The following is a 15,174-nucleotide window of genomic DNA, read 5'->3' on the forward strand; positions in this document are numbered from 1 at the left end:
TGGGCAATTCATTCCACCTCTCTAAGCCTCGGTCTTTGTTACCTAAAATTTTGGGATAAAGATAGTACCTCACAGGGATGTGGTGGGGATTAAAGGATAATGTATACAAACCCCAGAGCACTGGGCCGGGCACAGAGTCGTTGGTCAAAAAAAAAAAAAAAAAAAAAAGGAATCCGTTGATCCAACGAATGCTAGCTATTGTTATTAATAACATCGAAGGAATCCGTTGATCCAACGAATGCTAGCTATTGTTATTAATAACATCGAAGAAGGGCAGTGGACGCACAAACAGCAGTCCCCTCCTTCCCGAATCTCCGCCAGGCAGAAAGCCAGCGTCCTAGAACTTCAAGGGACTTTCGATGGGTGGGACCCCGGAGTCCCTCGCGAGGGCGGAGGCGGTGAGAGCTGGGGTGGGCAGCTGTCCCCGGCAACCAGAAGGTCCCAGGGACCCCACCCCCGGCAGGGCTGGCACCCGAGCCGAGAGGCTGCTCTCGGGCCCGTGGCGTCTCGAGGGGCCGGTTCTGAGGCGGGAGCGGGAGGGAGAGGGGAGGGGCGACCGGGGGAATGTCCCCGCCTCTCTCCCCGCTTCCATAAATCACCGCAGCCGCGGCGGCCGCCGGGCCGGGAAGTGCACGGAGCCGGAGCGCAGCGTGGTGGCACCAGACACCTCCCTTTCCCCCGTCGCTGGCTTTCTTTCTTTCAGTGTGCTTTGTTTGTTTGTTTGTTTTTGTTTTTTTAAACCTCCCCCTCTCCCGCCTCGCTCGGGTGGCTGCCCCAGCATAGCAGCCCGGTCGCCGCTCCTCCTCCGCGGGTGCAGCCGCCCGCCCTCGCCGCCGCCGCCGCCTCGCTCGGCCGGGACCCGCGGGAAGCGATAGCTCGGCGTCTCCGCCTGTCAGCCCCGCGGCCGCGCACCCGGTGCGGACGCCGCAGTTCTCCCAGCCGCCCGCCGCACCGCGGGGGCCGCGCCGGCGCCGGGGTCCCGCGGACGGCTGGGGCGGCCGCTTCCTCTCCCGCCGCGGCCACCGGAGCCCGGAGATGGTGGCCGCCCGCGCTCCCGCGCCGTAGCCGGGCGCCCCCTAAGTTCGGGAGCCGCCGCGGCGCTGAGAGGCGGCTGCAGAAGGGCGAGAAAGTTTTGCCGGGTGCGCGGAGCGGGCCCTGGGCGCACCTCCCGGAGCTCCCTCCCCGCTTCCCGGCGCCTGGAGCCCGTCGGCGGGGAGTGGGGGTAGGCGGCATGGCCCGCGAGCCGGAGGAAGAGGAGGCGGCGGAGGCGGCCGCCCTGGCCCGCGGGGGTCGGGGCTCGCTCGGCCGGGCTGGGGCGCGGCGGCCGCCCCTCTGGCTGCTCTGCCTGGCCGCGGGCTGGCTGCTGGGCGCCGGGGCCGACGCCGACTTCTCCATCCTGGACGAGGCGCAAGTGCTGGCGAGCCAGATGCGGAGGCTGGCGGCCGAGGAGCTGGGGGTCGTCACCATGCAGGTAAGGACCACCCCCTCGCGCCCGCGAACTTGCCAGGCATCCCGCCTATCTCCTCCGCGCAGAGCCCGGTCTCATCCCCAGTACAGGTCCCCTTAAACGAGCACCGACCTCGCTGGCATGCACAGAGTCCCCTTTGCCCCGGACACCTCCGCCCTCCCCATGGACCCCCTGACTACACACCAACTCCTCTTCCAAGCACTCGGGTCCCCTTCCCTTTCTCCTCTGCAGAAGCCCCTGCCCTTTGCACAGAACCCATTTTCCCCGCCCCCCGGCACAGTTCCATTATCTCGGCAAGGATTCTCAGGTTCCCTCGCACCTCCTTTCCTAATTTGCACGCATTTCCCCGCAGTCTTTTTTACCCCTCCACCCCTGCAAACTCCCCTTCCCTCTTTGTGTACCCATCCCAGGGCAGCCGGTCCCGCCTGGCCCGGATGATTTTCCGAGGCTCCCAGTGTACCCCCTTGATCACCTCTTCAGGTCCCCCAGACCTAGGCGCAGCAGTGGGCGCCGGGAGGGGAGGCATCGCTGCGTGCGCAGCAGCTCCGGGGCCACCTGGGTCCCGGCTGAGAGCGGCCGAGAGAGTGAACTCCGCGCTCCCTTTCCCCGCCCGGGTGTATTGGGGGAGGGGCTGGCCTGGTAGACTCGGGGTAGATTCCCGACTCGTCCTGTGTGGTGGACTTTTTTTGTTGCTGCTTTCGGCTGTCGCTGTTGTTGGTTGCGCGCAGTCGGCTGTTTTTGTTTTGTGTATGCCTTTTGCGGGAGGTGGGGGGTGGAAAGGGAGCATAGTGAATAAGGTTCCCATTTCTCTAAATTGTTTACCAGGTCCGTCCTCCCCAGGAGAGGAAGGGGCTAAAGAAAGATTGCCCGAGGCCAGTAAGGAATCCTGAAGATGTTACTAATAACCAATAGTAGTAAAAAAATTGCTAAACAGAAACCACCTGGAGATTCTATCGCGCCTTTATTTTAACCTCCTTGGCCCACTAGATTAGGAGGAGAGGTTGAGATGACATTCCGAGTCTGAAACCTTTGCTATAACATTCTTCCGTAAAATAACCTCATCCTCTTATGTATTCTAACAATAATAATGGTGATGAATGTGGTCTTCGAAAGAGCGAAGTTTCCAGGAATGTGTTCTTGAAATAGGTTTCTGATTTCGATTCTACCGTGACCACCCTTCTACCTCCCACCGAGAGAGGTGTTTTAAAGTCACTTGGGACTCAGGTTTCTGATGTCTTTTTTTTTTTTTTTAAACCTCTCTCCCTAACCCTACGCCCCCCCCCCCGGCCCCCCCCCCCACGCCCCAGTCTTCTCCCAGGATGATAGTTTTTCCTAAAGCTAGTTCCACAGACCTTTACCGCTGTAGTGAAAGACTGTTGTGTTTTTTGTTTTGTTTTAGGAGGGAGGTGAGGTTGAGGAGTGGATGGTTTGCTTGAATGGCAATGCTGCGTTTATTTGCAGGCACCGGCCCTGAAGTGCAATAGAGTCCGATTTTTCTTCATTTGCATAATAGTAGACAAGCTTTTAAGATACATCGTTTAACTTTTCTATGCAGATCTTTTAGGTTCAGATTAAGTTATAATTTTTTCCATATGCGTTTTCTGATTTCTGAGGATTGCTGACAGAGATCTTAGGAATGAAGTGACCTTTAGAGGAAATGAACTAAAATGTTAGGGAAAAACGAGGATTTCTTTTTCCACTGATGAATGTTTCAATTCAGAGGACAAACAATTGTATTTTTGCATAGAGACCCTCTTTTAATAAAGGAAATTTAATACGTTGCAGTTTTGGACTGTGTTTGTAAGATTAGCAGGCATTTATCACCTTCATCCCATCACTAGGGCTGGACAAGGGACCTCAGGGGTTTTTTCCCCCTTCACCATATAAGCTAAGGACTAGCTTTTTCTAAGATGCTGACAGCAGTTTTACTGTTTCTCACCCGATCCTTGACAAAAGGTGAAATCGGATCCCAACACATTGTCATTCAGGTAGGGATCCAAAGCAAATGTAGTTTTAAAAGGCTTCCCTGTTGAAAAGGAGACACTTTAGAAAAAAAGCTCTGATCGGTGGGGGGTTTGTGCCCAAATGGCCCTTTATCTCCTCCCAACTGGCCTCTTTCTAACACCTTTGCAACCTCATTGTGGAAACTGGCCTCCTGGGGACAGGGTTTTGTCTGGCAAAATGTGAAGTGGCTTCTCTCCTTTTTTGAAAGGAGCAGCACATACTGTATTTAAATTCTTCTTCTTGAGCTGTACATTGATCTGCCACTTGCCTCCTTCTGGGAAAATTGGGGAAAGGGTCTCTTTTCAATTTTGTTAGACTGTCAGCTTTTGGGGGGAGGGAACACTTGTAAAAATCTAAGGCAGGTTAGATTTTTTTTGCCCGTAGAACAAAGGTTTCGAGCCTCACATTTTCCTCTGTAAACCTCTGGGATTTGTTCAATGTGTCTGAAATTATATGGGTTTAGCTGCCTAAAGGGCAGATAATATAGTCCTCCCTTGTGACATGTTGGATTTTATAGCCGTGGAGCTAATCTGTTGCTCAGAGGCAGGTAGCCTCATTTGGGCATTAAGGTGAGCAGGGTCAAACTTCCATCTGTAGATACGAGGGGGTTGGGGAGAGGTGATGTCTCTGCAGAAAAAGAATGTCCTCCCTTGATTAAGGGATCGACTCTTTTCACTTGACCTTGGCATTTCCAGTACAGTGCAGACCTTTCAGGACAGCATCTTCTTTGACAAGAAACTTTCTGTAGGTCAGTTTATACATTAAAAGCCTATTTCCAGACTTAAGTTGCTGCTGCTGAAATTCTCCAAGGACCATTTTTAATTTTGAGAAATTGCGAAGTAGCCTTCCAAGGAGGCCTGTTGCCGCCTCTCCCACAGGACAGGCGCAAGGAGTAATTTTACAAAAACAAAACCCAGGCCTTCTTTCAGCACTGTAGTTTCCCATGGCATGGTTTTTGTGCTTGCTGATAGAGAAGACAGTTTGAAAAGCGATCTATCTTAAAGATTTTCTTGGAAAGGTTTTCTCATGGAGGCTGCCTGCTCATGGTTTTTTTTGTTGTGGTGGTTCCTTTTTAGTAATGGACAAAATTTAAAAAAAACAAAACAAAAAAACTCTAAATGATCTGCACCAACTAATTTTGCCAGTGCCCTGGGAAAGCTGCCACTGAATACTGACCCCCTGGCAGCAGACCCCATACATCATGGGTAAAAGTCAAAAACCTAATCATCGTCTCCTCAGGGGTCTCGTGGAGTGAAGCCATCGACGTTGAGATCTAGGGAGCAGAGAGTGGCTGTGTCCAGGGAGGCTTGCCTCTGCTTTTTCATTCATGCAACAAGTTTTTATCGAGGAGCATCGTGGAGTGGAAAGAACTCCACATTGGATATTTGGAAACCCGGGTTCCAGCTCTGCCACTTGAGAAGTTGGGTGATCTTTATCTGCAAACCTGGAAATGATGATTCTTCCTAGAGGTCTGCTCTGTGGACCTCATGGCAATAGTGTGTGTGAAGGCACCTGCTGATGTGAAGCTGGGGCTGGGAACTGTTGATGGACGTGGTAGTTCTTAAATGGAGAAATATTCCTTGGAAGCTGGCTGGGCACAGAGCATTATGCTAGCTGGGTGTTCGGGGGATTTACAGGGAGGTATCGCAGCACAGCCCCTCAAGGAGTTTGCAACGTGCAGGCGGAGGTAAGGTTGCACAGGTAAAACAGTTAAGCAACAATGCCTGCTTGTTAGAAGACATATCGGGCTCTGGGAGCCATTTCACCAGGCACTTATAAGGCCCATTTAACATTATATGACAATACAGGCTTCCTAACAGCAAGGGCCTGGCACACGTACAGGGTGCCCGCCTTGATGGTAGCTCTAACTCAGCTCTGCTGGGCTGGGCATAGTCACTGTGAACTTGGCAGACACACTAGCAGGTTGGTCAGACAGCTGGGGCCTGGAAGAGGGGTGGGTGAGGAGGGTCCTTCCAGCAGGGACAGAAGAAATACCAGAAGCACAAACTTGAGCTTGAACTCAAATTGGAGAAAGAGCAGCAGCCAGGACAGTCGTGACTTCAGAAACTGAAGGGCTCTGTAGGGGTGAGGTGTTGACTGAAAATACAGAGCAGTGTTGTAAACAGTGGCTACAGCTGAAAGTGAAAGGGGAGGCCTTCTTTGTATGCCCTAGGACAGCATTACGTAAGTTCATTTTTCATATTGGCATACATTCAACAAACTTTTGGGGGAGGCTTCTGTTCTATGAGGGGCCTTGGGTTAGGCTAAGCTGGGGATACAAGGTAAATAAGGCCTGCTCCAGGCCCTGAAGTTCTCAACTGATGATGCAGACAGATACAAAAGGAGGTGGTATGATACGGGGGTTAGGGAGAGGCAGAGGGGTGTTAGAAAGCAGTGGGCTAGTGCCATGGTAGAGAGAGGAACAGGGCATTATGGGAGTACAGAGGAGGGCTGCCGAAGCCCATCTGGTGAGGTAAGGGAAGTTGGCTACTCCTCCCTTGGCCTTTTAAATGAACTGTCCGCACACAGAGGCCAGTCCTGCAAGCAGAAACAGCCTCAGACATTAAGGGTAACCAAATCAGCAGTTCACCAGACATTTCTAATGCCCTTTGGTGGTACTGGACAAGGTAGCTGTTATATCTTAAGCACCTGAAAAGGGGGGTGGCTGTGACTCTTGTACCTCTGCATATGGCCACACGTCTTATCTCATTTCTTTGGCCATCAGGCCCGGAGTTCCTGTGGTTATTGGACATAAACATCTTGGTGGCTCTACTATAACTGCGTGCTGATTTGCAGTTATGTTTAGGCAAGGTTGGCATTTGCCCCTTAATCATGTCCATCATACCAGGAATGGCATGTTTTAGGATGATTTGAATGTGTACTTAGGCAATCGAGAATGTTTTAGGGATGAAATAATCACCTGTATTTGCAAATAATGTTGTTTGATTCTGTGCCCCATGTGCAGTATAAGCCCTAGTGGGAAAACTGCGGCCTTGTTTTCTTCTGAGATTGAACATTTGGAGTAGAGGGAAATTGACCATTGGTGGATGGCTTTGAGTTGAACTTGGTAAGAATGAGCCCAAGGAAAAGCATGTTGAATCACTTCTGAGGGACTCTCCCTGGTGTGCTTAGTACTTCCTCCCCTTCCTCTCCACTGATACCTGTCTTAGCTGGCATTGTCGCCTGTGCTTATGCTTTTCCTGCCTGTCGTACTTGAGTCTGGTGGGGTGTGGGGGAGGGGAAGGAGATGGTTTTACACTTTCTAACTTGGTGCTATTTCTGGTTGCTGCTTGAAGAGTTCCTTCCTTGAGCTTAAGTGGATGAACAGACAGGAAACTTGCAGAACTCTGGATGTTAGGTATTATGTGCAGTGGGATTTGTTTTGAATCTGCTTGAACCTGATGTAAAAGTGTATTGGAAGTCAAAAACATATAAAGGGCGACAGTTTTGACTCAGCTAGATATTAACTATGTCACTTCCAGCATGTTATTAAATCACCCTGAACTTGAGTGTCTTCGTGCTTCATTTGGTTAATGGAGGGAAGTATCTTTGAGCACAAGGTCTAACATAGGAACAGTCAGTAAACACAAATAAATATGGGACAATCTATTTAGTGCCAGGGCACAGAACCTGGACGCCAACAAACATGCAACTCCAGAGCCCGAATGAAACTGAAATCTAAGCTACATGTGGTCAGTCCTCTGGCCCAGGGGTTACCAAAGTATGGTGCACGGACCTCAAGGATGTGATGCAAAACCATCCTTTGGGGCTTGTGAGGAAAGTATTAGACCTGCTATTCATAGTTATTTATTTACTTTTAAGCTTTTTAAATGCAGAGACTTGAAAAAATATACAGAAGTAAAGAGAATAGCATAAGAATGCTCCTGTACCTCTCACCCAGCTTAAATAGCTATCAACTTGTGGTCACACTAGTTTCAGATCTGCCTCTGCCTCCACATGCTCTTCCCCTCCCCCGCAGATTATTTTGAAGCAAATTCCAGGTATCACAGAATTTCATCCATAACATTTTTATTGCATCCTTATTTAATTTCTATATTAATGTTTTATAATATGCATAATATATTGCTGCACTAGTGTATAGAATTTGCAATCCATAAATACAAATATTTTGGAGGATATATACTTATAATTTTTTTTTTAAATGACTTATTTATTTATTTATTTATTTATTTATTTATTTACTTACAGCTGTGTTGGGTCTTCGTTTCTGTGCGAGGGCTTTCTCTAGTTGCGGCAAGCGGGGGCCACTCTTCATCGCGGTGCGTGGGCCTCTCACTATCGCGGCCTCTCTTGTTGCGGAGCACAGGCTCCAGACGCGCAGGCTCAGTAATTGTGGCTCACGGGCCTAGTTGCTCCGCGGCATGTGGGATCTTCCCAGACCAGGGCTCGAACCCGTGTTCCCTGCATTGGCAGGCAGATTCTCCACCACTGCGCCACTACTCAGCTCCTCCGATTGCTGCCCGGTGGCAATGAGGGTCCCGTGTTGCCACATGACTCACTTTTCAGGAGAAGCTGGGTATCTGGTTTTTAGATGAAATCTCTTGATTCTTACAATGTTGGCAAATAATTCACATTTGAAAAACAAAACAAACAAACAAAACATTGTGTGGGCCAAAGCAAACATGCCTGTAGGCTGGATCAGGCCAGAGGCCACCAATTTGCAGTGTCTGGATTACAATTATTCAGTGAGCTCCAGGAGATAAAATCAGTGCTTGTGTGCAAAGGTTGTGGGGAAGCAAGTTTCTGTATGATAGAAAGGACAACTTTCTGCTAGAAGAGTTCTAAATTGGATTGCTTTAGGAGATGAGCTCCCTGTCATCCTAATTACTTAAACAAATGGTCATCGAATATTTATTTGGTGCCAGGCACTATGTTCGTTCTGAGGCAGCCATCGGTTAATTTCCAAGGCAGTGAATGGTATGAGAAAGGAGGTTCCGAATGCTTGGAGAAAGTATGTCAGAGATGTTAACCTATTTGGGGGTGCAGAGGGATTCTGGAAGGCTTTCCAGGAAAAGTAGAATGAATAGGAGTTGGTTAGTCAGAGAGTGCAGTTCCCAGAAGTCTCCTTTGTGATGACGCCTTCAAGGAGTGGAAAAATGGCCTTAAGATTTGGAGTTTAGAGAGCTGGAGGGAAGGAAGGGTGCAGGAAGAGGTCAGAGAAGTAGACAGAAGTCAGGTAGTGGGTCCTTGGATCCTTCATGTCCGTCAAGACACATGGCAGGTAACAGAGCACCCAGTTTATACCAGCTTGAACAAGGAAATAAGTGCTGCCTCATGCAATTGAACAGTCTGGGGGAGATCTTTGGGTAGGTCTAGATGAGGGCTCAGTGTGGCCGTACCCTCCTTCCCTCCATTCTCGCAGGTTCTCCCCTTTGTTTCAACATGGCTGGCGGTAGCTTCGTAGTGTTTGAGTTGGGAACTAGCTGCTGCTTGTGCCTGAGTCTCTTGTCTTTGGAGGGGATGTGCTCTGGGGGGGAGCGGGGGGAATAGGAACCTGGAGAAATGAGGAGCTTGGTGCCTAGAAAGCTCAGCTGCAGTGATTTGGGATTCAGGCACCATTAGCAGCCAGCACATCCCATGGCCTGCTCCGTACCTAGGTTCTGCCTCCCCCAGTACAGTTCCGGGAGGGCCTGCTTTGCGGTCTCCCTGCTTCTGGCCTGCACACAGGCTGGCTGGCCTCCCACTGTGGTCCTGTGGCCTGCCCTGAGGGGCTGTACAAACCCAGGCTCAGCAGGCCTGCCCTGGGCATGCCTTTTCTCCCCGACCTGTCAGATCCACGGATCACCGGGTGCCATGAGAACTGGGAAGAACCAGAGAGAAAGTCAGATCTGCCTCTCGCATTTTACAGATGAGAAACAGAGGCCCACTGGAGAGTGGCTCTCTGGAGGTTACACCAGTAGTACGTGTGGTAGACTTAGAACTCAGGTCTTGGTTTTAGGGTTCTTGCTTTTTGACCTTTTTCACAGTTCTACCCCATGGGAGCTCCATTTTCCTAGAGAAGATTGCCTTAAAATGGAAAGGAAACTTGACTTAAGAAACTTTACATTCCTCTTTTGAAAAAAACTGTTTGGCTTATTTCTTTTATGGTTGAGAACTTAAAGCTGATAGTCTAATTTGACAGCTCACTGGGTTTTGTTTTGTTTGTTTGTTTGTTTTAAAGCTACTTAAATACCTAGAAGTCAGTGAGCCACTGAAGAAATACAAAAATTCTGAGACTTACCACAATGTTAGATATTTTTAGATAGTTTTTAAAAGAACAAATTTAAGTGGTCAATAGCTGTTTATAATTGTGAACCTGTACCACCAAAGTAAATTTTTTAATTAAAAAGATAAAGCGGAAAAAGAAAACAAAACTTTAAGGGAGGAACAACTTTGGTTTTTTGGTATTTATATAAAAGCTACAGAAGGAAATTCCACCTGTAATTTTCAGGCAGAGTGCTATTTTAGAATTGAATTTTGGGACTGCATATCTCTCCCCAGTTATTCAAAGTATGAAGTTCTTTCTTTTTGTGAAAATTGTAATAGTATCATTACTTTGGAGGGGTTGTTTATTTGATTTGATAATGAAACAAAATAAATGTCATTTGAATGCCTCTTTACCTTGCCCACTTTGTTCTGAATTCAAAAGAAGTTTTCCCCTACTTCAGATTTACATAGTCACATGATTTCTCAGTTAATTACAGTTAGAAAAGTTCCAACACCCAAATACCAGCGTGGGTCCACTGAAAAGTAGCTTCTGGTCCATATATCCCTGGAAATAGTGTCCTTTATCGTCATTGTAGTATAGAAGCCAGTGGAGGAAATTCTTATCTGTTGTACATGATACCCTCCCGGTTCTGTTCCAACCATAACAGTTATTTTAAAGGCTCGGTCAAAGCCCAAGACTCCAGCACTTTTTTTTTTTTTCTGGATTCCCCTTGGATATTTTTTTTAAATTTTACTGTTTGCATCGAGTATTTGAAAAGATACTTCGAGGCTCTGGTGGAAGGGCAGTGAAAATCGGCAAGCCAGTGAGAATGAACCTGAATTTTTAATTAGGCTTTGAGTTGTTTCTGCAAAGTGTGGAGACATCATTAGTGATGTAAGTCGTGTTGCATTAGCAGAGACTGACATTTCACTTCAAACGGGGAGAGTGCAGCTGTCCTGTGCAGATAAAAGTTGCCAAGTGCAGAATAGCAAGGTGGATTGGTAGATAATTAGCTGTCCCACATTACTGCAGTGTGGAAGAAGCCTGCCAGTCATGGGCAGGAAGGAGGAATTATTAGCGGGAGAAAATCCAAGTGTGTCATAAAGCACTTTGGAATCACTTCAGCTGTGGCAGAGCTGATAAGGAGTATGTTAAGGAAACAAGACAAACTGAGTCTAGTATATGATGGCCAGCTTTCTTTTTTTTTTTTTTTTAAACAAATCTTAATTCAAAAGAGGAATAGCCAGAAGTTAATGATCCATAAATACTCTGAAGTACAGATTCATCAGTCTGCCCTGACTCTGCATATAACCAGCTTAAAATAGTCTTCATAGTTCCATGTCACTTGAAAATAAAGTAAGGATTCTAAATAGGAAAAAAAAAAAAAATCACAGGGAGACCATAAAGCCTTAACAATTACAGTTCTGTGTATAACCATGAAAAGATATTTGAAGAAGAAATTTTGAAGTCTGTCACCTCCCTGATATGTGTTACAGTATTTATAAATGGTTTGAGGATATTTTTATGTCCTCATGGGTGGTGCACGTTTTAAAAGTTTTGCTGTTATCTTCGCATTCATCTCTGGGAATGAGCGGTGTAGAAAGACCTGTTGGGTTTCTTATCAGACATTTGCTAATTCACATGAAACTTCATGGGATTTTTTTTGTCCACTGGATTGCACCCTGGGCCCCTGTCAGGATCCTGGATGCCGTGTCCTAATTCCACCCATGTTTGTTGATTGGCTTTCTCCAAAGCCTGTGCTTCTCCTGGCAGCTCAGGGACAGGAGGTGCTAAAGTGCTCAAGGTGCTGCGTTCTGCTTGGATGGTGTCCTCTCTGAATGAGGGCTACGCTCGGCTGCTGTAGGAGAGCCAGATTTCTGCTTTTTGCTGCTTGTCTCCTCCCTCTCTCGGGAACTGTCTCTGGGTTGTTCCTGACCTTATGTGAACTGGGGATATTTGCCCCTTTTGTAGTCCTTGGGGGGGACTAGACTGTGTGCTGACTTGTGAACCTTTTCATTTGTTATGGGTTGATATTCCAGAGTTAGTGTAAATTCAGATGACCAAGGAGGCCTGGAAATTTTTATTTGCATCCATGTGTAATCAGTTAATAAATGCGGGCAAGAGTTGCAAACAGTAAAGCTTTGTACAGATGAGGACTATTAGAGTGTAAGCTCTCACAAGAAAGAGCCCAGATTTATTCATCTGTATAGTTCTGGTCTGTTAGCACAGTCTCTGGCACATGGCGAGGACTCAGAAAAGGTCTGGACTACTGAAATTGTGTGGTCATCTTTAGACAGTAGATTTTGTAACTTTCTAATACTCTTCTGAATTTAGCTTTTGCTGCTATGTTTGTTTCATTACTTAGTCTAGACTTAAGTGAAATGTCTTGAGCCTACACTTGCTACTAAAGATTTAAAATGTTTCAGGTGAGTGACAGTGTCTAGCAGAGTAAGCACATTAAGACTCTAAGTATTAGTTGGTTCTGATGTCTAATTTCTTCATGTTAGAGAAAGCGTAGGTATGTATATCGGGGCCACTTAGGAATATAAAAAATACAAAAATGTGTGTGTACTTGCAAATTATGGACTTAGAGCTACTTAATCCTAGAGGTTAAATTCATCAGTTAGTTCATTTAACAAACATTTATTGAGCACATACTATATGCCAGGTACTGTGCTTGGATTTGAGTTCGTGGTTAACACAAGAGAGACAGGATCTCTTACGGGAGTGTACCACCTACTAGGGGAAATAGACATTAAAGAAGTAATCATATAAATAAACATAAGCGATACACTTTTTGAGTAATGTTATGAAGGAAACAAGGATTATTAGGAAGACGACCAGGGAGATCTTTTAAAAATATGTCAGATATGTTGCTTCTCTGCTTAAACCTCTCTAAAGGCTCCCATCTGACTCAGAGTAAAATCCAAGATTACAGTGGTCTTCACAGCCAGTGTGATCTGGCCCCTGATATCTTTGTGGCCTTATTTTTTTTTTTTTTTTTTTTTAAGGATTTTCTTATTTATTTATTTATTTATTTATTTATTTATTTATTTTTGGCTGTGTTGGGTCTTCGGTTCGTGCGAGGGCTTTCTCCAGTTGCGGCAAGCGGGGGCCACTCTTCATCGCGGTGCGGGGACCGCCCTTCATCGCGGTGCGCGGGCCTTTCTCTATCGCGGCCCCTCCCGTCGCGGGGCACAGGCTCCAGACGCGCAGGCTCAGCAATTGTGGCTCACGGGCCCAGCCGCTCCGCGGCATGTGGGATCCTCCCAGACCAGGGCTCGAACCCGTGTCCCCTGCATTAGCAGGCAGATTCTCAACCACTGCGCCACCAGGGAAGCCCTGTGGCCTTATTTTTTATCTCCCCTTCACCCACCCAGTTCCCGCACCCCGTTCCCGACACACAATGTTCCTCTAATGCTCCAAGCACACACTTGCCCCAGAGCCTTTGTACTTGCTCTTCCTTTTGTCTGGGAAGAGCAAAAAACCTTTTCCTGCCCATCTTCTTTAAAACAGTATCCTCCCTTGTCTCTCCTTACTCTGCCTCCTTACCCCATTCATTTTGTTTGTCATGCCCCTTAACTTCCCACAGGTAAGCTTTGTATTATTCACTGCTGTTTTCTTATGGAATGCTGCTTGGCATTTATAATTACTCAACAAATACTTAACTGGATAAGGTGAATGGGAGTGACAACTCTGGACTGGATGGCATGGGAAGGAATCAGAGGAGGTGATTCAAAGGAGGAGCCAATCAGAGGAGAGGTGGGAGTGGGGCTAGCCAATCAGGGAGGGCAAGGGCTAGCATTGGAACAGAGGGAAGAGCCCGTGTAGAGGTCTTGAGGCCAAACTTTGGCATACTTAAAGAACTGAAAGAAAGCCAGGTGCCTGACTTATTAGCCTGCCAGCAGAAAGATGGTGCAAATGAGGAATTTGTACCTTCTTTCTAATCAATGCAAGTGTAATTATTTCCCTATAACTCTTTTGGTCATGCCGTTACTGGTAAGGACCCATTCGAAGGGTGAAGATGGACGATGAAAGACCCTGGATCTGTAGAGGTCTGGAGGTTGGAAAATCTGTGGCAGGTCATTTGTTTCTCTCTTGCAACAGAGGGAAGGAGAGAGGGAGGGGGAGAGGGGGTGGGAGACTATCGCTTCATGAAAAATTTAAATGTGGCTTCATTGTTCTACACCTATAAATTTAAAAAAATACTCATACTTCCCATGTTATTCTTTTTCTTGGAAGGGGGGGAAGAACAACTAGAGCAAACTCTGAATACAGCAATGAAGTCCTGCAGTAATGACTTAGATGTACTTTCCCCCCATTGTATTGCATTCATTCAGATAGATAGATAGATGGATTTACACACAGTAAAATGTACTGTTTTTTCTCCCCGCAGATAACAATGATCACTTTTTAATGGGGCCTTTAAATTTTAGAACCAAATCTTTGTGAAGTGGGTTGAACATTTTTTCATTTTAATTTAAAAGTTGTAAAATGTACATAACATAAAATTTTTTATTTTCATCATTTTTAAGGGTGCAGCTGTGGCGTTAATAAGTACATTCACATTGTTGTGCAGCCATTACCACCATCTATGTCCAGAACTTTTTTGTCTTCCCCAACTGAAACTCTGTACCCATTAAACAATAACTCCTCATTTCCCCCTCCCCCCAACCCCTGGCAACCACTATGTACTTTCTACCTCTATGAATTTGACTACTTTAGGTACCTTGTATATGTGGAATCATACAATATTTGTCCTTTTGTGGCTTATTTCACTTACCATGTCTTCGGGGTTCATCCATGTTATGGCATGAATCAGAAGTTCCTTCCTTTTTACAAAACTGTAATTCAAAAAGACACACGCACCCCTATGTTCATAGCAGCACTATTCACAATAGCCAAGAAATGGAAACAACCTAGATGTCCCTCAATAGATGAACGGATAAAGAAGATGTGATACACATATACAATGGAATACTATTTAGCCATAAAAGAGAATGAAATTATGCCATTTGCAGCAACATGGAGGGATCTAGAGATTATCATACCAAATGAAGTAAGTCAGAGAAAGACAAATATCATATGATATCGATTATGTGTGGAATCTAAAATACGACACAAATGAACTTATATACAAACAGACTCACAGCCATAGAGACCAGACTTGTGGTGTTTTTCTTTATCCAATTCATAGATGTGTGTGTGTGTATATATATATATATATATATATATATATATATATATATATATTCATATATACACATATATAACTGAATCACTTTGTACAGAAGAAATTGTGAATCCCTATACATCAATAAAATAAAAATAAAGAAATTCCTTTTTTAAGGCTGAATAATATTCTATTGTAAATATATATCATTATTTTGTTTGTCCATTTATCCATAGATGGTCCCTTGGGTTGCTTCCACCTTTTGGCTACTGTAAATAATGCTACTATGAACATGAGTGTATAGATACTTGTTTGAGTCAC

The 15,174-nt window shown here is 46.2% G+C and overlaps 1 protein-coding gene across 1 annotated transcript in view; it reads left to right on the forward strand.

The window, feature by feature from the left end:
- Nucleotides 1–623: 623 nt before the first annotated feature.
- CACHD1 (cache domain containing 1) overlaps nt 624–15,174 on the forward strand; it is a 212,037-nt gene continuing 197,486 nt past the window's right edge. The window contains exon 1 of the mRNA XM_007164743.2: nt 624–1,471. Within this exon, the coding sequence (XP_007164805.2) occupies nt 1,232–1,471 (240 nt within the window). The 5' untranslated portion in view covers nt 624–1,231. The remainder of the gene's footprint in view (nt 1,472–15,174) is intronic.

Source organism: Balaenoptera acutorostrata, chromosome 1, assembly GCF_949987535.1.
Source record: "Balaenoptera acutorostrata chromosome 1, mBalAcu1.1, whole genome shotgun sequence".
NCBI lineage: Eukaryota > Metazoa > Chordata > Mammalia > Artiodactyla > Balaenopteridae > Balaenoptera > Balaenoptera acutorostrata.